At 47.9% G+C, this 22528-nt stretch overlaps 2 protein-coding genes across 2 annotated transcripts in view; one reads left to right on the forward strand and one right to left on the reverse strand.

The window, feature by feature from the left end:
* The first annotated feature begins 247 nt into the window (after positions 1 to 247).
* RPLP2 (ribosomal protein lateral stalk subunit P2) overlaps positions 248 to 22528 on the forward strand; it is a 28456-nt gene continuing 6175 nt past the window's right edge. The window contains exons 1-2 of the mRNA XM_009276014.2: positions 248 to 252; positions 16244 to 16261. The gene's annotated coding sequence lies outside the window, so the exon portion shown is untranslated. The remainder of the gene's footprint in view (positions 253 to 16243; positions 16262 to 22528) is intronic.
* Positions 3167 to 22528, reverse strand: part of PIDD1 (p53-induced death domain protein 1) — a 19849-nt gene continuing 487 nt past the window's right edge. Inside the window, exons 2-16 of the mRNA XM_009276013.2 lie at positions 19033 to 19404; positions 16880 to 17293; positions 15974 to 16177; positions 15060 to 15114; positions 14654 to 14855; positions 13847 to 13975; positions 13351 to 13530; positions 12656 to 12803; positions 11503 to 11638; positions 11128 to 11278; positions 7286 to 7409; positions 5976 to 6094; positions 5445 to 5552; positions 4382 to 4587; positions 3167 to 3640 (exon numbers count right to left, since the gene is read on the reverse strand). Coding sequence (XP_009274288.2) covers positions 3403 to 3640; positions 4382 to 4587; positions 5445 to 5552; positions 5976 to 6094; positions 7286 to 7409; positions 11128 to 11278; positions 11503 to 11638; positions 12656 to 12803; positions 13351 to 13530; positions 13847 to 13975; positions 14654 to 14855; positions 15060 to 15114; positions 15974 to 16177; positions 16880 to 17293; positions 19033 to 19404 — 2786 coding nt within the window. The 3' untranslated portion in view covers positions 3167 to 3402. The remainder of the gene's footprint in view (positions 3641 to 4381; positions 4588 to 5444; positions 5553 to 5975; positions 6095 to 7285; positions 7410 to 11127; positions 11279 to 11502; positions 11639 to 12655; positions 12804 to 13350; positions 13531 to 13846; positions 13976 to 14653; positions 14856 to 15059; positions 15115 to 15973; positions 16178 to 16879; positions 17294 to 19032; positions 19405 to 22528) is intronic.

Consider the following 22528-nt stretch of genomic DNA (forward strand, 5'->3'; position numbering starts at 1 on the left):
CTGTCTCCTGGCAACTAGAGGACTGTCGTGGTTAGCAGAACCTGGAAGTGGAGGGTGGTATGTGGGAAACACGTGGTTCACCTCCCAGGGCTACTTGATTATTCTGCTGGAGTTTATGAAATAGAAAAGGGTTTAATTATGAGAGTTAAAGAGGTATAGATGTTACAGTCAAAAAAGGAGGAGAAAAAATGTTCCCACTCCCAAACAATTTCTCCCTTTATTTTTAATTTTTTTTGTTAAACCAGGCTTTTCCTCGTTGAAATTTATTTGGGGGAATTTTGGATACATCGGGATCGTGCACAGTAAAAACCACAAAATCTGCCAGATCATCAGCAGGACACTGTAAGGTGCCTAACAGGCACCAGGAAAAGGCAGAGAGCTGGAAAGGGAAAGAGACTACTCCAGTACATGATAAATTCATGAAAGAAGCCGGAAAGGAAAGCAATCTTTCTATTCAAAAGATAAATGTAACGTTGGGGTTTTTTTGCTGCTTCAACCATCTACTGCAACTGTAATCAGCGTTTCCTGGCCACAGCAACTACAGGCTTACTAAGGAGTTACTGTGCCTCAGAGAGATTATTGATAAAGATAACACACCTGAAAATAACATGCTTTCCGTTGGCTCTCCTCCAGCTCAAATATTTGCTGCCAAGTCAACTGAAGGAAAGAGCAGTCAGACGGTTGCTCTGATTTCCCACCAGCACCTCCGTATCCTCAGCTGGGTGCTTGCTTCGGTGTCACTGCAAGGAGAAAACCAAATGCCAGCAAGGCGGCCCAGCTCAGAGGCAGTGAAAGACTGGAGATAACAATACTTGTCTGGGGTAGTTACTTAACTTTCCTTAAGTTATTGGCCCAAATCCTGAAGAGCTGTTCTACTGACGATACTGTGTAGGGTTTGGTATCTCCTGTCGCCTGGCCTGGTTGTAGCCCGTACCTAGAGTAACCTAAACAGCTAGCACTAACCTCCCTCTCTCCTAGCCCGATCTATCTGTTATCTGGAAGAGCTGTAGCTCTGCCGATGCCTGGATGAGCCCTCCATAGAGTCCAGCCTACTCAACCCTTATTCTGGCATTGCCTAACTCAGCTGTTGCCTGGCCATCACAAACAGAAAGCTAAGTGCAGCCTAGCTTCATCCCATTGTAGCTGTGGATGCTACCTTATGCTACCTGTAGACTTCCTTAGCCTAGCTTTGCCTAGCCAAAAGCCTCCTGCACCTTCGCCGGAGGCCAGGCTAAACTTATGCACTGTCCCCTCTAGACCAGCCTTGTTGCTCCCTAGACCTGATTCACCTGAGCCTTCGTCATACATTCAGCTAGTCAAACCCATGTCCCGAAGGTTGTGTTTCCCACCTTAGCCCCACTGCAGCAAAGCCAAGCACAGAGACACCATTAACAGCTGCAGTCTGTCCTGCGCTTTGCAGCCAGCAGTATCCAAACAAGAGCTCTTCTCCCATTTCTGTGCAGCACAGCCAAGCTCACCTGTGTCTTTCTGCCAGCAGGTTTAAAGGGACCTGGCTCTGTCTAACGCCTTGAGGCATTTACAGATTAGCAGATCATGCTGTGAAACAGTTAAGTGCTTATTTTATTCCCAGTGAGAGCAATATGCCCAAATGCATCTCTCCAAAACTGGAGTAAAGAACAAATACCTCGTTAGTATACATGAAAATTACAGACAAGAACATACGACACAGACTACCAGAGAAAACATACATTCGAAAGAGAACTGCTGACTCGAACCCAACATGAGACTTGAGGGGCAGCACGGCCTAAGAAATAAGATCTGAGGAAGTCCCTAGGCCCAAGGTGACAACTCAAGTCTGCAAGTCCTTGTCCAGTGCTCTGGGCCGGACACTAATCACTCTGTGGCCTGAGATGTTAGAACGGCCTTAAAAAAAAAAAAAAAGCTGAAGAATTTTATGCCTCTCTTTCAATAGTACTGATGGCAGGTCTGAAGCACAGCATCAGGGAAACCACTGATGATTCTTCACAGGGGGAAGAAAACACCAGGATTTCTCAAACCTGCAGCTTCAGGTTGACTTTGGGTGTTGCAACCTGGCATTTTTATACAGACTTTTGTTTTTCAGACTGAGAACAGCCCTTTAAATATTGCTTAGAGAGTGGGATATGCTGAATCCAAACCTGTCTTGAAAGAGTTGAATTTAAGTAGATGACAGTAGTCTTTCAAAAAGCTTGCATGAAATTTCTAACTGTCATTAGTGGGTCATTAGTTGAGGCCTATTATGAGATGGGGAACAGGAAGAGAAGGGCACCTCAGTAGTCAATGACTGAGCAGTTAAAAAGCAATAAACGCTTCCAGCCTTATACAAGATGTTCAGACTGCAAAACCGGGAGGTTAGCTCAGCACAGTTCATGCCAATCCCACAACAGTGCCTATTTCACAGCTGGTCAGACCAGTTTTTAAAATGCAAATTTAAGTCATGCAAACTTCACAAGGGCTCACACCTTCTCTACTATGCAGGCATATTTCACTGGGAGGATGTGAGGAATATCCCTTCGAAACTGCAAGGGGAATTTTACTTTCACTTAAACTAGAGTCTCTCCCAGAACAGCAGGGCTACGGATTTTTACTTATTTGTAAAATAAAACTGGAACTCTGTCAAAGACCAGCAGCATGTCTCATCTAAAAAGCCTGGCAGGTGCAGCAGCCTAGGGACAATGTGAGATTTTATTTGTTCCAAAATAGCTTTTGGAGCAAAACCAAAAAACAAGAGCAATTTTTCTAGAAATTAGTTTCTTCTCTTTTCCCCACGAATACTTAGGTTTTGTTTTGGGCCTGAGGGAACTGGAAGAGATTTGGCAGAAAATAGAAAACATTTTCATGGGGAATACAATACACATTTTCATGTGGAACACAGTTCACATTTTCATGTGAGCAAAACACATCATTAACAGAAATAGCTGAACAGTCCCCACCGCACCACAGGCCTTCATAACACAACTGCACCTCCACTTTCCCATCAAGCACTGGAGCACAAACAGGCCCAAATGCTCACACCCAGTGTTTCCAGCAGAACACAGTTTCAGAATAAGTTATAATTAAATATACGTTAACATGAGTATTAATTCATTAAAGGCTACTTTAGCCACTACTCAACTGACAGACACTTCAGTCTCTGAATTCCTCCATGTTTCTGAAATCTAAAGCTCAAGGTCAAGAAGTGGAAGTACAGAAAAGGCTCATAAATGCATTCTAAACTGCCTGGGATTGGCAGAAGTAGCACGTGAGTATAGACCCAAGAGAGCTCAGTAGTCTGCTCACAAGTAAATCAATGTCCAGCTCCTCGGGAAGACACTGGCCCTTGAGGTGGGAGCAGCCCCAAGCCATTGTCACTTCAGGTACGCAGAGGGACCCCATACGAAACCCAGTTCTTTCTGCTAGGTGCTACATCATAGCTATTGCAGAGTCTTCAGTGCTGCACTCCTGCTCCAAGCCCACCCGACGGATGGACTCCCTGTATTTCTGCCGTCCCAGCTCAATGATGGTTTCAACCTCATCAGCGATGTCCTGGCGGCCACTCTCTTTCATGGCTGTAATCAACTTGCTCACACAGTCAGGATCCTCCAAGTTTTGCTGAGCCCATGAGAAAAGCATGTCCAGGATCTGCTTATCAAGGTCCTCTCTGAAGAAAGGGGGAAGCACAGAAGTAACCAACGTACTCTCCTGGCAACCCAAAGAGGCCTTACCTGAGTCCTAGCCCATGACTGGAGCCCCAAAGAAGCCATCCAGACACACAAAGCACTCAGTGGGCCTGCCTATTCCCCACCCATCATAAAGGAGTTGCAGTTCCTGCACTAAAATCTCTCTGGAAATTTTTTTCCTAATGGAAGTATCAAATTAAAGCATTCTGCTTTTGAATGTAAATTCCCCACAACAGTAGTTTGGTCATAACAAATCTCCTTCTCTCCTACTGCTCTGACTTTTTTGGTCAGACTGCATGTCCCATGACGTACCACAAACTCTTTTTGAATAAAGACGATATTCACAATTAATGCCATAGACCACTGCTCATTGTCAGAGATGGAGTCTGGCCAGGAATCCAGATCACAGAACAAAACAGGAATGCGGCTCATCTGAACTACAAAGCTCATCAGGTTTGTTATTTCCCAATTTTGTTTTTCAAACATAAAGCTTTGTTTTATAATGGCAAGAGAATATAATCAGTTTTCCATAAAAAAGGTAATGTTTTGAGAAGAACCATTAGTCAACCCATCTTTTATGCAGTGAAACAATTCCAGTGGGAAAACTTTCAACCAGCCAAGCATTAATTTATACTATTACACTGCAGATAGATAGATAGATAGATAGATAGATAGATAGATAGATATAATGCATCACTGTTGATCACTGTGTCCTATCTTACCTGTTATTGTATCCTATGCGCTCAATCTGCTGATAAGTCAAGCCCAGGTTCAGGCCGATGGTCTGCCAGTCAGCTCCCACGCGCCTGGCAATGCTCAGCAGGTTTGCCTGTGTCAGGTAGCCAGTCTCTGCGTTGCCCAGGTTCAAGGGAGGGAAGGAGAAGCCATTCAGGGGACAGGGGTTCTCACGCCAGCGGGGTTTCAATCGCTGTGTCACAGAGAGGAGAGAGAGAGAACATGCTAAACAAATTGTTTTTGTAGAGGACAGTGTCTGGCCATTCAGTCTCCACACAGAAATTTCCTTCCTCCTACTGGGGAGGAAGTCATAGCTCACACTGGAAATTTCCTTTCTTGTCTTTACAGAGCATTTTTCAATGAACCATCTCCCCAAAGCATATTTGCCTCAGCGGTAAGAGAGCACTTACTTAAGTCTAGATTTGTAGTTGAGGTTGCATGTATTAGAAAGGGATGTGAGATCATGGCACGTGATCTGAAGGGAAGCATTCAGCCTACAAAGGTATTTATTGTTTTAAGCTTCTCAAAAATCAATTAAATTCCATAAGCAAAAGTTGCATTTCTCACTGTAACATACAGCCTAGTCTTTAAAGGCCAGTGGCTCACACCAGAATACTTCTACTCAATGCCTGTATTCAAATCCAGCCTAACTATGTCATCCTAGACCTTTCTTTCTCCCTGCTGAAAGCTGTGTGACTAAGAAATTTATAAACAAAACAGACACCTCCCTTAATTACAGTGAGCTTCCTCCTGTTCTACATCCCTCATTCATTCAAAGGATCCACCCTCTCTGACCACCCATCCAACAAGCCTGTGCTTGACAGGCAAGATGAGCAAGAGAGATGGAGACCACTCCCAGCTATTCATGTTTCTCTTTTCAGAAGAGCTCATGGGGAGTGGGAAATCTCCACCACAACACGGCTGGGCAGCCGTTTCTTGCAGTCATTCATTGCATCCGTTCTCATGAAGGAAGACAAAATTAGCTGAGCAGGAAGGCCGTGCTCTTACCCCATCTAGATTAATTTTTCTCTAGGAGACAAAACAACTCACAGGCAGTTTGATGGGCAGAGTAGCAAGCCAGAGAGAGTCTGGTCCTTTCCTCCTCCTGCTGGCGTCTTCAGGGATGCTCTCGGGAACTGCCCCTCGGTAGAAAGAGACCTTTGCAAACAGAAAGCATGCAGTGAGGCTCAGATTCAAGCACAGTGGCCAAGACTGTTTGTACCATGTCTTTTCTGTCTGGGAAAGAATGAATTCAGCATTTCTCACCTATCCTCAGTCCATAAATACAGCCTCCCAATTAAGTGCAACTGGGAGGAGCTCTGAGGTTCTGCCATAAAGGCTGGACTCACTGCCAACACCCCAAGAGTTAATGGCAGGAATGTAAGTCAGAGAGCTAAGTGATGAGTGGTCCTTCCAGACTACTCTTCTTGTTTATTCAGGGTTTAGTCAGTGAAATGCAAAGCCAAGGGAAAGAGGGGAGGAAAAGAGTCATGCCCATTGCTCAGAGATTATTATGAGGAGCATTGTAAAAGTGATGGTGATGAAGGAGGAAACAAAAAGTCAGTGTAACTAGTTGCTCACCTGGCCTTTTACAGCTTGGCCTTTCCTGTCTACAGGGGAGGTCACATAGATTTCCTTCATGTTCTTCAAGTGGGAGTAAAAAATAAACGAGAGACGTCCATCCACACAGTCAGGGCGATCTGTGCAGAGAAGCAGCAAACACTGAACTTGTGCAGAAAAGTGTGCAGCTTTTCAAGCCTGTCCAACAGCCCATCATCCACTAGCAGCCTCCATGCTACTACCTACTCCTCCTACTCATGCCTGAAAGAATTGTAACCCCTCCTTCCTCGCTGGGTGACATGGGAAAACAGAAAATACTGGCTGTGGAGAAAGCAGGTCCTACAGGTGAAAAAGGAGAATGGCCACAAGGTGGAGATCAAGTTCAAGAATGGAAGGCAAGGCAGGGCAAGACATTCAGATGGAGTCAAGTCCATCCTTGGCACTTCCCTACCATCCTTGGTCCTTTCTACCCCTTGGAGGGTAGAATCAGCTGCAATAGCATCCTGTAATGCACAAAAATAGGTCACCTATCGCTTCACCATTTCTGCAGTGGGTGCGGAAATAGGAATAGAGCTAAAGGGAAAAAAATATAATCAGGTACAACATTCATATATGTAATTACCTAGAAATTAAGTTAGAGTCCAGCCTAAATCAGGACAGTGAGACAGACTCTGGCCTCATGAACTCCACTGAAAGACCAGTGCACTTTATTATTCTTCATAGAGTTGTGCTTAATTTACACCAATGGAACTGAGCTGTATGTTCAGGTTTTGCAGAAAATGGCTCAGTTTGCAGCTGTAACAGGTCCAGACACAGTGGGGCATAAAATATCATCTTGAGTTTTGTCCTGCTCCCTCTCTCCTTCTCTTCTAATGGCTCCGTTAGAGGGAATTCTTTGCTCTGGATTATTTCAGAAACACCTTCTCCAAAAAAATATCTTTATATGTGTTCTCTCAGAAATGGGCAACATTAACTAAATCACCATGGACATTCCAGTGTGGTGTCTAAGATGCCAGGAAAAGGGCATAGCTGGCTGCAGAAGCAGATCAGTCATAAAATAAACACACTTGGCTATTGCCAACATGAGAGGAACAACAGCATGAGAGGAAATGAAAGCCTGCAAACAGCACTTTCAGAGTGAAAAGTAGACACAAAAGTTGGGTGACCACAGAATGTGACAAGTTCAATGTCCATGGGCTGGCTGCTGTGAGTAGTGGGTGAGCTGGAGACAGAGAGGAATGCCATGAAGGAGTACAGCCCCCAGCAGAAACACACTTAGGGCTAGAGAAGCAGAAGAGGTAGGAGTAGAAAGGAGCCTAGTACTACCATACCCATATCGATGCTGATGCCTCGCTCAAAAGCTGCAAAAAATTGCTCTCCCTCAAACATCTCCACCATGTCAGATGGCTCAGGTCCTCGATAGCGGTCCTGCAACTTCTTCAGCACTGGGTCAACCTGACAAGGATGACAACACAGGACCCCGTGTTTGGTCTGAAGCATGTCTGTCCCCTGACCCATGTCCCTACATCCACGATGTTCCTCTCATTCACCTTCAACAGGGAAAGTCCATTTCACATGGAAAGGATGTAAACAAATGAACAAACACCCACCCCCTCCTGTCCCAGTTACATTCACTACAGACAAGGAAGTGGTGCTCTGAGTTTTGTGGCTTCTCTATTTCTCTTCTCAAGTAAAAAGCAGAAAAGCCTATGTGGACTAACAAAAAGAGGCCATCCCAAAGCTGCCATTAAAAAAGCATTTTCAGCAATGTCTCTATCTTTCTAACAGGTCAGTAACCTTCAAAGGCAGGGAGAGATTTACTTACTACCTTATTCCCCTCACAGTATGCCATTAAAAGACATTTTCTCTGCAAAAAGCCACATGCTACAATAGCACACAGCTGAGGACACCAGAAAGCTCATTTTGGCTTTGCAGCCTGTGATCACACTGTCAGACCTGGGGTCTCGGAGGCAGTGCAAGAGTCAGCCTAGAGCCAAGGTGTCTATCCTTCTTTCTATTTGTAACTGTAAATCTTCTCTCTTACCCCATGACCATGCCTGGCAGGAATACAGACACCCCTGAGCCCCAGTCTCACTGTGAGTGCCATTGCTGCCTCCTCTGGAAATAATTTTAGCCCAGAACCCAAGATATAAAGAATCCTTACAGATGTTTATGCCCACAGATCGTTTCAATACAGAAGAACAAATAACAAAAACAAGGAGCAACCAGATCAGAGGATTATGCAGAGAGTTGGGATAAGCAGCCCAGTTCTGGCAGTCTGATAAAATAACCCTCACCTCACTGAGCTGCACTGTCTGTCAAGGTACACACTCTACAAACACAGAGGCACACTTAATTTGCTAACATCTGAAGCAACACTGCTGAGGGCTGATACCCCTAGGGCAGAAGCAGCAGAAGAGAATGTGTGAGCGTTTCCCATCTCCTTCCCATCTCCTTCCATACAAAGTCAGCCAGATTAGCTCAAACTAATAGCATAAACTAACCTGATGATGCACTGAAGCAGATTAAGGAGGGCTTATATGCTCTGTTCCACTGCTTGAACTGTAAACAGCAAGGAACAGCGGGAAGAGTGCCATTTCTAACCACTCCAGCTGAAACCAAAGCAGTGCTTCTGCCCACACTACTAGTCCATGTCAGACAAGTGATGTGTTAACCTTAATATCTTTGACTAAGCCAACACGTTTTGCCTTGTGTTTGCTAGATACTAACAGCATGCACATGGCCAGTTACTGTGGCTCAGCTGATTTTAGCAGCCCAGTCCTCAAGGTTCGCAGGGGAGGAAATCACTGCATGGCATCCACCACTGCACAGAATGAGTTTTCCTTCTTCCCCCAGCTTCCAGTAAGCTGGTGTCACACTACCAACACAGTGTGGTGACAGCATACCCCAGCCATGACCCTGCAGCAGTGAACAGGACCATTTGGTGCACTGCTGCCCTTACATCCTACAAAGGGAGGCCCAGGAAGCTCAGGAGCAAGGCAATGCAACCCAGATCAGACCTTGTGCTTGGGGACACACTGTAGCAGGACTTGCTCTGGGTCCTTCTTCCTCTGCAGAGCAATGAAGTTCACCTGGTACATACGCAGCCGCTCATAGACTTTCTTGGCAATGCCTCCAATGTAGGTCTTGGTGGTGTACCACAGCCAGTACCTGGCAGATAAGGGAATTAAGAAAAAGGAGGGATCCTGCCTAGGAAGAGAAGCCAGTGTCACACCCACGAGACTGTAAAAAATGATGGGTAGAGACAAAGTGCTAAGCTGGGCCTGACTTGCAAAGGGAAAAGGGAACAGGTAGGGTTAATGGCATGACCCCTGGTCAGAGTGTGGGAAAAGAGGAACATCCCATCTTTTCCTTAGGACTAATCCTGCACTTACCAGGAGAAGTGGGTGACTTCAAATACTGCATAAAGATGGGTGAATTCCAGCACCACCTGACTGGTAATGTCATCCCAGGTTTGGCCCTCCAGGTCACCATGGAGAAGATGTAGCCTTGACTGATCCAAATTTAGCCCTAAAGACAACAACAATCAAGAGATGCGATATGCAGCAGAAGCCTTTATTCATGGCTTTACAAACCCAGTCACAGTTTTGGGTGATTCACTTTTTAAAAGCACCAAATTAAGGCTCATGGCCTTCTCTTCAGCATCCAGGACTGAACTTCGGTCAAAGAAGAGCAGCAATAAAAGGTTGAGGCTACCCCAATGCTTCCAGGATATTCTGGCAAAATATGCAGAATTAAACTGATAGTGTGCTGATTTCCACCAACAGATTCATTAGACAATTCCCATCACCAATATCTAGGGTTATTAATTAAGTTCTATCTCTTTCTAAATATACATCCCACAGACTTTTCAATCCTGATGCACTTCAGACATGCAAATACCAGGTAGTGCTACAATGAAAGCCAAGCCGCACCCAAAAAGATTTTACTTCTTCACAAGAAAGCCAGGAAAGGTCAAAGAAAATAGGAATTAGGAGACACAGGGTACTTAGCACGCAAACAGAGGAATCCCTGGCAAGGCTGAGGCTGTTTATAGCAGTATTCAGAGTGGGAGATGGCTTAGTGTATTATCGTACACTTTTAACTGCAGTGGCTCAGCACCTGATTCATGAGCAAGGAAGTAAGAGAGAAGGCAGACCACTGGAGGCAGCATCTTCATTACCTGCTTCAAGCTATTCCCAATCATGAATCAAAGCCCTTTTACAAAGCATCTCCTCAGTTGGCAGGAGTGCCTCTTCAACCCGTCATACCAAAGCCAGCAGTTTGGCCAGAACCCAAGATATAAAGAATCCTTACAGATGTTTATGCCCACAGATCGTTTCAATACAGAAGAACAAATAACAAAAACAAGGAGCAACCAGATCAGAGGATTATGCAGAGAGTTGGGATAAGCAGCCCAGTTCTGGCAGTCTGATAAAATAACCCTCACCTCACTGAGCTGCACTGTCTGTCAAGGTACACACTCTACAAACACAGAGGCACACTTAATTTGCTAACATCTGAAGCAACACTGCTGAGGGCTGATACCCCTAGGGCAGAAGCAGCAGAAGAGAATGTGTGAGCGTTTCCCATCTCCTTCCCATCTCCTTCCATACAAAGTCAGCCAGATTAGCTCAAACTAATAGCATAAACTAACCTGATGATGCACTGAAGCAGATTAAGGAGGGCTTATATGCTCTGTTCCACTGCTTGAACTGTAAACAGCAAGGAACAGCGGGAAGAGTGCCATTTCTAACCACTCCAGCTGAAACCAAAGCAGTGCTTCTGCCCACACTACTAGTCCATGTCAGACAAGTGATGTGTTAACCTTAATATCTTTGACTAAGCCAACACGTTTTGCCTTGTGTTTGCTAGATACTAACAGCATGCACATGGCCAGTTACTGTGGCTCAGCTGATTTTAGCAGCCCAGTCCTCAAGGTTCGCAGGGGAGGAAATCACTGCATGGCATCCACCACTGCACAGAATGAGTTTTCCTTCTTCCCCCAGCTTCCAGTAAGCTGGTGTCACACTACCAACACAGTGTGGTGACAGCATACCCCAGCCATGACCCTGCAGCAGTGAACAGGACCATTTGGTGCACTGCTGCCCTTACATCCTACAAAGGGAGGCCCAGGAAGCTCAGGAGCAAGGCAATGCAACCCAGATCAGACCTTGTGCTTGGGGACACACTGTAGCAGGACTTGCTCTGGGTCCTTCTTCCTCTGCAGAGCAATGAAGTTCACCTGGTACATACGCAGCCGCTCATAGACTTTCTTGGCAATGCCTCCAATGTAGGTCTTGGTGGTGTACCACAGCCAGTACCTGGCAGATAAGGGAATTAAGAAAAAGGAGGGATCCTGCCTAGGAAGAGAAGCCAGTGTCACACCCACGAGACTGTAAAAAATGATGGGTAGAGACAAAGTGCTAAGCTGGGCCTGACTTGCAAAGGGAAAAGGGAACAGGTAGGGTTAATGGCATGACCCCTGGTCAGAGTGTGGGAAAAGAGGAACATCCCATCTTTTCCTTAGGACTAATCCTGCACTTACCAGGAGAAGTGGGTGACTTCAAATACTGCATAAAGATGGGTGAATTCCAGCACCACCTGACTGGTAATGTCATCCCAGGTTTGGCCCTCCAGGTCACCATGGAGAAGATGTAGCCTTGACTGATCCAAATTTAGCCCTAAAGACAACAACAATCAAGAGATGCGATATGCAGCAGAAGCCTTTATTCATGGCTTTACAAACCCAGTCACAGTTTTGGGTGATTCACTTTTTAAAAGCACCAAATTAAGGCTCATGGCCTTCTCTTCAGCATCCAGGACTGAACTTCGGTCAAAGAAGAGCAGCAATAAAAGGTTGAGGCTACCCCAATGCTTCCAGGATATTCTGGCAAAATATGCAGAATTAAACTGATAGTGTGCTGATTTCCACCAACAGATTCATTAGACAATTCCCATCACCAATATCTAGGGTTATTAATTAAGTTCTATCTCTTTCTAAATATACATCCCACAGACTTTTCAATCCTGATGCACTTCAGACATGCAAATACCAGGTAGTGCTACAATGAAAGCCAAGCCGCACCCAAAAAGATTTTACTTCTTCACAAGAAAGCCAGGAAAGGTCAAAGAAAATAGGAATTAGGAGACACAGGGTACTTAGCACGCAAACAGAGGAATCCCTGGCAAGGCTGAGGCTGTTTATAGCAGTATTCAGAGTGGGAGATGGCTTAGTGTATTATCGTACACTTTTAACTGCAGTGGCTCAGCACCTGATTCATGAGCAAGGAAGTAAGAGAGAAGGCAGACCACTGGAGGCAGCATCTTCATTACCTGCTTCAAGCTATTCCCAATCATGAATCAAAGCCCTTTTACAAAGCATCTCCTCAGTTGGCAGGAGTGCCTCTTCAACCCGTCATACCAAAGCCAGCAGTTTGGTAGAGAAATCCATTTGCCAAGGCCATTCTCCCAGCTTGTGCTGCTGGTCTGTGAAGCCCAGCGCTGGTCTGCTGGACCTGAACTACCTTCAGCTCCCACCACCCTACACTACCACTCACTCAGCAGACACACCTTGCTGTTCCTGCAGGAAAAGAAGCAAGCTTTATTATTAACAGGAGAGGCAAACAAAATTCCCAGCTTGCCATTTGTGGTTTTCCACATATGGCGTTTCTCTTTGCCAATTTTGGGAATAAACTGACCTGTAACCCCGGGCGGGAGGGGCAGCTGAATTCTCACTGGCCTGAGAAAATCCACCAGGGAGTCCTGGGAAAGGCAGAGCAGGGGACTGACTCTGCACCCTGCATCGGCCGTGATTTCCTCTATCTCTTCTGCAGAGACTGGCAGCACCTGGATGTGGAAGACAGCATGGTGAGCGGAGCAGTCAGGCACCCACATTCCCACATCGCTCACTCAGTTACCCCAGCACCCAGCAGGCAAATGCTGCTCAGTATTACAATAGCATTTAGCACTATCTAGCAGCTCTACAGAAAAATTAATTTTAGTGGGATGGCTTTAGAATTAGATCCACATAAATAATCCCCCCCCCAGGTCTCACTCACTGAGCTGTTCTGCCAGGCTAAGTATGTTTTGCAAGGGAACAAGAGGCAAAATCTCCTTGTGTTCTCTTCACAGCAGCTACCTGCTGATGTGCTGGAGGCAGCACTGGCAGAGCTGCAAGGAGATCCCTTTCCCACACAGGGCAGCTTGGGGCATAGTCCATTTTGCAGGCAGGGAAGCTAAGACAGAAGGTGATCTGAGATGGGTCAGCCCATGAAGCATCCGTGTCAGATGTGAATTACCCTAGGGCGGACATCTCACCTTCGGCTCCCCTACTTGGCATGGGACAGCAGCTGCACTAGGGCTTACTAAAGCTTGTTTTTTAAAGCATGCATACCTGCAGCTTGACACTGCGAGTCTCTTCAGTGACTCCAGGAGGAAAGGTCACTTTGATGTTTGGATCCACACTGGAAAAGAGCAATGTCCCTTCTGTTGGCACTTTGCATTCATTTTGCACAAGTCGAGACACAACGAGGAACCACGAGAAGTGAAGGACACTACAGTGAGCCACATGCTTCTGTAACAGAAGACAGGGAAGAAGAGAAAACATATAAGCATATAACATAATACAATAAAGCCAGGAAAATAGGTGCCAGTAACAGCTGAGCAGATGAAAGCACTAGAACAGGGATGAAGCATGGCAGGTTGCAACTTATCATCTTCAGGAGACACCTCCATGACAGAGGAAACCTGGAGCTGAAATCCACTACCTTTTATAGCAGCTGCTCAAAACACAGCTCATGAGATGTTTCAAATGGGCTCACTCTTGGCTGGGTAAAACCAAAGAGGGGAACAGGAATGATGTGTTTCACTGGTCATTCCAATCTGCTTACCTTTGATTTTCTCTTCTGCTCCAGTCTTGTTCTCAGATCACTCCAGCTCTGCCCACTGAAGGTCCGAACTACCACCTCACGCTGGTGAAGGGTTTGAGGGGAGGCATATGGCATCCAGATCTGCACCTCCTGGCAAAAAAGCATTCCTGTGAGACACCAGTTGAAAGGATAAAACCAAGCCTAGCTCTGCTCTGTGGCTTCCTGTGCAGACAAGAAGGGCGAGGGCAAAGCACGGCCTGTATGCAGAGAGTGGAGGAGGAGATAGGAACCTGCTCTGTCCTGCAGCCTCCGGGAAGGTGACAGGAGATGTCAGCTCCGCTATGTAGTGTGACGACAGGAAAAGTTCAGCAGCTTGTGGGCAGAAAGGGCAAAGCAACTTTTGCAGTGAGTTGCTGTCAGCCATGACGGTGCTGGTGATATAAGCACTCACCAGTTTGAATGAAAACCACACAGTCAGACTTTTAGGGAAGGATGTGAACCATTCTCCTTGCAGGCTAAGGCCAAATGCTGGAACAGCACTTATCCTCTGGCACAGGAGGAGAGTTGTGAGTGAGGAAGGTTATAGTTCAGCTCAAGCAGGAGCAGTGGGGAAGGCAAAGGAGCCAGACCAGCACAGTGCCAGAGAAGCTGGCTGTGTCCTTTCTAAGTGTTTGCAGCAGGGCTTCTTTGAAAGGCAGTCCTGCAGCTACTTAAAAGCAGCAGTGATGGGGCTAGCTGTCTCAAAACTCCCAAAAGACTCTCTCAGAAGACTCTGCCAAGCTTCTGCAGAGGCAGATTGATCAGGAGGTGGCCTGGATGTGTCCTCACCTGCTGGAATTTGACCCCATGAGGCTGCAGCTCCAGGGCTCTACTTAGCAGGACATCATGGTGTCTCAGCTTTACCCACTGAGGGTCTGGTGCGAGGGTTCGGAAGTAGATCCGCAGAGGGTCAGAGGCAGCCCCGGGTGGAAAGTAGAAATGGATGCCACAGGCCAGGACCACTTTGCAGCCTTCAGAGGTGACAGTAAAGCTTCCAGAAGAAATGCATGAATGTATGACACCGTGCAATGAATTCAGCCCTCCAAAAATCAACAGAAGAATCTCCTACCTTGTGTTTGACTGGCCTACTGAGGCCATAAGCTCCTATACACATGTGCAATACCCACCACGCACCAATCTTGTCTGGGACCTTGTTACACCACTGTAACATAAGTTCTTAATAACAGAGGCTTACCTGTCCTCTCCTGATGTAAGGAAGAGTCTTCGAAGCCCTCCGGCTCTGGATTCATCTGCGGCAATAAGAAGGTTTGGGTAGGAGGAGGAGACAGACGTTACTTAAATCAGGGTAGACAAGAAAGGCTGAACTTGCATTTCAGTTTTGGCTTAATCCTAATCTGACAGAAGTTTCTAACGGAACCCTGCTCACACTGCAGCAGGCTTCAGATCAAGCAGCAGCAGGAGGACGGGAAGAGGACTAGGGGTCCCAAGATGCACTGGAAATGCTGACTCTCCCCCAGGAAAACTCAGAAGCAGAGGGAATTAGAAAATATTTCAATCTACAACCCTGCAGTTCTCAGGGCCATGTTTGATTGCCTGGGGCCATGCCTGGGAATCAGTGCTTCCTCTTGTGAATGTGAGCACCATTGGGAAACCCTGTTCAGATTCCTGCTTATTCATCACCTTCATCCTGGACAAAGAGCTGCTCCTCTGCAGCCTGGGAATGACAGGAAAGCAGGAGGTAACTGCACAGCAGAATGACCTCTTATTGCTCTCTGTGCTTCTAGCATGAGCCACCACAGCCTTAGGGCCATGCAGCAAGTCCAAGAACTGGTGCTCACTTCTGCTAAAAAGGCCCCTTTAGGGGCCTCTCCTGTTGTTTCCTGTGAATCCCATTTTCACTTCCACTGTAAAACCTTTCCTAGGAAGCCCAATTCCAGGGACCACTGAGCCCTTCAGACCAGGCTTGGGCTCGTAAAAACAGAACTACTACTGTCTGTATCCGTACAACCTCATAATTATTCCAGACAAATAAATACTGATCTGATTCCCCCCTGCTTGTCTTCTCTAATCCAAACCCATCCATGCCATGCTGGGCTGAGTGAGGGAACAGCTGGGCAGAACCCACAGCAGCAGAAGCCTTGCAATTACCAGCCTGCGGGGATGGCTCAGTTTCTCCTAAGGGATTGCCTCGGAGGCGCACGAATGGCGAGGTCTGGATCTCGGGGGGGACAGCACGGAGGCAATTGTTCTGCAGATCAAGTCTGGACAAGTTGGGCAGGCTGGCAAGCGAGGCAGGGACTGTCACCAGGAGATTGCTGTGGAGATGCAGCCGCCGCAGAGACTTCAAATTGGCTGCAGGTTAGAACAAGAAGTAACTCCCCATCCGTGCTGTTAATTGCATTGCACACCAGCTCTAACCCCCCCGCCGCTCTCCTCATCACATGTACACACACAGACAAAAGCACAAGAGCCCAACATCTCTTTAACTCACAAAATAAAGGGGTCCAGGGAATTAGCTGAGAGGCATCGCAGCCTCCTCTGTCCTCTGCTTTTCAGCACCCAGCTACAAGTATGGATGTAAGATGCTTCCATAACAGCATCAATGACAACCCCGGGCACAAAGTAATACAGGACCCAAGAGCCAGGAAGCTGGGCAGCAGAAGTCAGAGCCCAGTTCCGTGGGCTGGTCCACACTGGACAGCATGATTGCAAGCCCAGATTTGCATCCCATTAAATCCCAGCTCTTCTGTTTCCAGTCCTGGGTGCTACCCAAAACCAGCCAGGCCAGATCCTCAGCCATTGTAAATTGTATTGCAATCTTAGCAGTCTTGCTGATCCACAGAAGCAGAAAGCACGGTCCAGAGAGTTGTTAATGCTCAAAGGGACTGACTGAACCAAGCATGTTTCTTCTGGATATCCCTTCCATTTGGCTCTAACATAACAGATGGTTTGTGCTAACAACTCTGGGGACAGAGACCAAGGGCCTCAGGGGTCTTAGACTGTACCAAAAGCTCAGCAAGCCCACGCCCTTCTTTTCCCCTAGAAAATACTTACCTAAGGAGTCTGGGATGCTCGATAAGCAATTCCCAGAGAGATCCAGCTCTGTGCAGCTGTGCAGATTCCCAACTTCTTCAGGAAGGAATTCCAAACCATTTTCCGAGAGATCCAGGTCCTGGAGCACTGCCAGCTCCCCAATGCTCTGAGGTAAGTCCTTCAGCTGATTTTTCATAGCAGAGAAGAAAGTCAGCTTGCTCAGAGAGCCGAAGTCCTCAGGGAGTGCCACCAGGCTATTGTGGCTCACCAGGAGCACGCGGAGGCTGGGGAGGTGGAGGATGCAGCTGGGCAAGGTGGAGAGGCTATTGAAGCTGAGATCCAGGTGGGTGAGACACCTCAGGTTCCCAATGTCTGGTGGCAAGCTTGTCAGGGAGCCATGCTGACATGAACCAAACTCATCCCTGGCATGGCCACCTGGGTGTGGAGGGAAGTGGAGGAAGAGGTCAATATGCTACAGGGATACCTCACCAGCCTCACATGAGACTCCTTAGTACAGAGACCCAGAAGATGGGGAGTTACTGATCACAATGAGCAGCACTGACTACAAAGTACTCATAGAGAAGTGGGTTTTCTGCTCCTTGCCTCAGTTTCCTGATCAGTGAAAGGGGTATAATGGTGAAGACCTGTTATGAAGTCAAGAGATGCCACAGTCAACCAGTAAAGCTCTGCTAAACACATCTAGAGTCAAAGCTCAGAAAGAGCCAGGCCACTCCACACATCTACCACCCTTCAGCAGGGTGGCCCATACCCCTCCGAGCCTCTTACTCTCCTTCCCCACCAGCACCAGTGGCCAACACACAACACTTTATGGACTAAGGAGACATTCCTCGCCCTCCAGGGTTTGCCCACGCTGTTGAGGGACAAACAGCCCTGAGGACTGAGATCTGCCCTTGCAAGACTGGAGAGCAGACGTGAGGAAAGCAGTGAAAATGTGGAAAAAAAAAAAACAGGTAATTCAGTATTGTGTAGGCCAGACAGTGCAGAGGGGGAAGGATACAAGTTCCCCACCCCAGGCTGTGACACTCAAACTGGAGAAGAGCTGCATCCATGGAAAATAAGTCGAGCAAACAAAAGGAAACTTCCAAAACTCTCCATTTCTTCATCATTTCCTACTCTCCCTCCACTGTTGTCTATTTGTATACACATACAGCAGAGGGCACCAAACATTTTTTATGCTGCATGATGGCAAAAAATTAGAACAATCAAACTAATAGACACATTGCACTTTGTACATAAGAAAATCTTAGCGAACTATTTTATTGCACTTCAGGATGCTCAGGGTGTGTGTACATCTCACAAAACAAACCTGATAAAAGGTATTGCCGTTATCCTCACCTTACTAAAGGGGGAAAAGACAAATGAAATTATTCACATGAGAAATCTGTGGCAGATATAGAAACGAACCTCAGGCTTTTCAGTTTTCAGCTAGAACCCTGAATTCTAGCCACAAACTCCCCCTTTTTTCTCTTATTTCTTTTTAAAATTCCACCTCCCAAAAAGCAAATGATTCAGTCTGATACAGAAATTATACCATTTGTATTGAGATCCTCCTACAATAAAGAGATAAGAAAGTCAAAGAATGATCTAATATTTACAGGTCAAACAGCTATTACAGCTTGCCAAATTACATGCATGCCCTGAGTCATACTTTTGATAAAATGTTGAGCAGCCTCTTCTGGTCTGTCTTGAACTCTGCTAAACCTACGCTCGCTGACACTAAGCAAGGATTAAGCTAGGATTGATTCAGATGGAAACACAGTAAAGACAGCTCATTATACTCCCAAAAATGAAAGAGAAGCTGAACATTTACCAAAAAATCCAACACCTTTCAATCCCCCTCTCCTTGCATAACTGTGCAAAAAATGCTCTTCTTCTAGAAGGTGGCTAAAGAAAATGTTGCAGCATCAACCCAACCAGATTCCAAAAACTGGTCCCCAGGCAGCTGTAGAAACAAAGGAAGGAAATAAGAGTCTAGAAGCTGTATCTTGTTGAAATCTGCATGCAGCTCTGACCAAGACTAAGAGCCAAAGCTGTAGTAAGGAGCACTAGAACAAAACAATTCCAAAGGCAGTTTGTCCTGCAGATGTGGAGAGAAGGATAAAAAAAAAAGCTGAGCCTAGAAAAGTTGGATGGTGACGGGCCCAGGAATTTACCTTTGAGCACCAGGGATTTCAGGTGCTTCAGATGAGGAAGGATGCTCAGCGTGGTGCCAAGGAGGCAATCGTTGCTGCTGAGCCGGAGGAACTCCACCTGGACCACCTCTCCCCGTCGCCCCTTGAACAGCTGGAGGAACCGACAGCAGCCTTCAGGATAAACATCCAGGTTCAGCCTGTTGTCTGCAAGGCAGGAGCCAGCGAGCGAAGGAGCCCCCAAAGCCCCCTCCCCGCACTTGTCCCCAAGCCCCAGCAGCTCTGCCATCTTCTGCGTCTCGTCCACAGGGTCCAGACATGCTCTGACTTGCCAGGCAGGCAGGCACCGGCAGCACCACGAGGCAGCCGGGATAAGGAGGAGGAGGAAAGATGGCTCTGAAAGAGAACACAAGTGCACGATGAAGGCCTCCTGCCCCAGCCCAGAGTGGCTGGAAACAGTTTATAATCACAGCAAGAGGGCAGGAGGGATTACACGTGTGTTACTGAAAGCTTTGTGGGCAGAGAGCACAGAAATGCAGGGTGACGGACACCATGGAGGCTTCTCCTCCTAGGGAAAACCTCTGAGTTTTCCCAGCCAACACCTCAGCAGGGAATGGAGCAATTATCCACCATGAGAATAAATAGTAATATTAACGTTAGAAGATATAAATGTAAATGCCTATGCCTTATGCAGATTTCAAAGTGCCTTAGCAGGAAGCTTTACAAGTGGAGGGGGAAACTGGGGCAGGGAGTGCTGAGCCAGGAGCAGAGCCCAGAGGCTGCTCGCAGGCTGTAACAGGTCCCCATCGAACCCAGTTGTGAAACCGGGTGCCAACGGGATAAAAGTGAGTGCAGCTGAAAATGGGCAAAGGGCAGCGGAGCAAACATGGCAGGGCCAGGGAGGGGGTTAGAAAAGGCACGTCTGTGGCACAGGAGCACTGGACTGCGCAGTGGAACTGGGGCTCTTGCAGATTTGCCTCCACAGGGATGCTCTAACGCAGCAAACCGAGCACGAAGCCATGGCCGGCTAGTTACCAGCTAGTCCTTGTTTCCTGCCCTCACAGCACCCTCCACGGATTAAGAGAGAGGGGAAAAGTAGATCTCACATAGTGCATGCTAAGAAGGATTTACACCTAAAGGAGCAGAGGTATGAAATTTGAACAAATTAATTATTCCTCCGCCTTCTTAGCATGAAGAAGCCTTCATCCACCTAGGACTTTCAAAATCAGCCACTATCATCATAGCACACTGGTAGTGCAAAGATAAGCAGAGGCACCACGCTTGTTTTTATACCTGTAGTCACATACTTCCAAGTCCCCCATTTCCTGCTCTTTCCACTTCCTTTATCTTTTGCAACCTCCTGAGCTTGGCAATAAAACTAGCTTATAGTGTGAATATCAGGAGTTCTTTTTAAACCCTGCCATAGATCTAATAGGGGAATAGAAATTTCTTTTGACTGAGTGATGCAGAACTATAAAAAACTTGTAACAGCTTTAACGTCCAAGGCCAGCAGAAGCAAGCTAATGCCCCTGCAACACCCTGAGGATCAGTGTTTTTTACTGTTAACCTGTGGAACATGGCAGCACTGATGTTCCCAAGGCACAGTCTGGGGGGAAGCATCACACCCAGCTCCCTGAAAGAGCAGAAACCTTACGGACACGTAAGTACAGGAAGAACAGGTAAATGGAAACTACTGCTTTAGTAAAAAGGTAAGTATTTCTTACAAAAAGGCTGTACACAACACATACACAGCTTTCTTACAGATGTGCGTAAGCAAAAAGATCATCTGCTATAGCTTTGTAGAGCTATTGATGGTGAAGGAACTAGAGGGCAGCTCCGAACTGGCCAGGCTAGAGAGGCTCGGAGACCACAAACGCAGCCACAGGCGTGCGTACAGGACACGGGCAGGCACCCTTGTGCACAGGTATGCACATGTGCACATACACACACATGTGCACATACACACACACTCGCCCAGGACTGTCCTCACCTGTGCTGCCGCCAGCTCCGGCAGCCCCAGGCCCCCATCACCCCACACCCCACAGGGCCCCTGAGCTCAGCCCCCGGGGACCCCCCCCGGCAGGACCTACAGCCAAGCAGCCAGGCCACACTAACTATGCCCCGCTGAGCACGGCCACGCTTGTCTCACCCCCTCCGCACCCGGTCCCTGGCATACAAAACCTGGGTCCCGAAAGCCCGGCCGCGCTCGGTTTGGCTCGGCTCAGCCCGGCACAGCGTGGCTCAGCTCAGGCACTTCCTGCAAAGTTTGCAGGCGAGCAGCCCTGCCGGGGGGCGGGACGAGCCGGAGGAGGTGCCAGATGCAGCAGGACAAGGGGCAGGCGGCTCTGGGGAACGAGGCCCAGGCGTCCTGCTGTCATGAAAGTGTCATAAAATGAGATTTTCCTAACACCGCCACAGCCTCGGCACCCCAGCCGGTCCTGGTGCGGCTCCCCTGGGCTCAAACGTGAGCTCAGCCTGCAGGGAATGGGAGGCACGGGCAGCTCCTGGTGGTGTGCTCATTTGCTGCAAACTCAGGGAGAGAAATGTAGCGGGAGCTGGGGCTGCAAGCCCAGAAGGCCACAGGGCTAGGTGCTGCGGAGCCAGCCCTCAGTCCGCCCAGAGCCATGCGGCTCTGCCACGGCTGGGCCTTTGCTGCCCCGTGTGCTCCAGGAGGGCGCCTGCCTTCAGCTAGCTGTCTCGCAGCGAGAGATGCCATTTGGTCCAACACCGCATCCTGGCAAGGCCCCACAGCATTTTGTGCTGCTCTCCATTTCGTTCAGAGGGGCGAAGCTGGGTGTTTCTGTAACGAGAAGTTTCCGGCTGGTGCCTTGATGCTGTGACATGGCGCTGCTGCTGCGTTAATGCCCTGGGAGAAGTGCCCCTTGCTCAAAGCTGAACACAAGCTGCACAGTGCCCTGAGGGAAATTTCTCATCCCACGGGGAGTGAACACGAACTGCTGACTGCTTCTCTGAAGCATTTCTGCAGTTATAAAACTGTGAGCCCGGTTGTTTTCAGGTGGCACCAAGAGTTACCAGAGAAGTGGAGAGTGCTCTCACCCGCACAGGGGGTTTCTGGGGAGCCTCCAGGGCGGTAAGGCAGCTATAGCCAAAGCCTCATCACAGCCCTGCTGCCGCAGCTGTTCTGGTTTATTTGGGTCCAGTGGATTTTGGCACGACGTTAACTTTTCACTTTTATTCATCTCCCTAATCCAGGAAGAAATCAAGCGAACCAAGCACGGGCGGTAACTCCTGTAATCCCACTGCAAGACCTTGCCGCTGGGTTGCTAACTCCTGGCCTCCCCGGAACAGGACAGGCCGCTCCCTCCCTCCTGTGGAGAGCTTTTCCTCAGCGGAGGGGCCTGCGCTTGCCGGGAGGCAGGGCAGGGCACGGCGGGTGGCATCGCCCGGCCCGCGCGGATGCCGCAGTTTGGGGAAAAAAAAGAACCACCCTGACGACGAAAAATTAGTTGCCGCGGCCTTGCGCTTGAGGCGGCACCCGGCACCCCGCCGCCCGCCCCCC

Source organism: Aptenodytes forsteri, unplaced genomic scaffold, assembly GCF_000699145.1.
Source record: "Aptenodytes forsteri isolate BGI_AS27 unplaced genomic scaffold, ASM69914v1 Scaffold17, whole genome shotgun sequence".
Lineage (NCBI taxonomy): Eukaryota > Metazoa > Chordata > Aves > Sphenisciformes > Spheniscidae > Aptenodytes > Aptenodytes forsteri.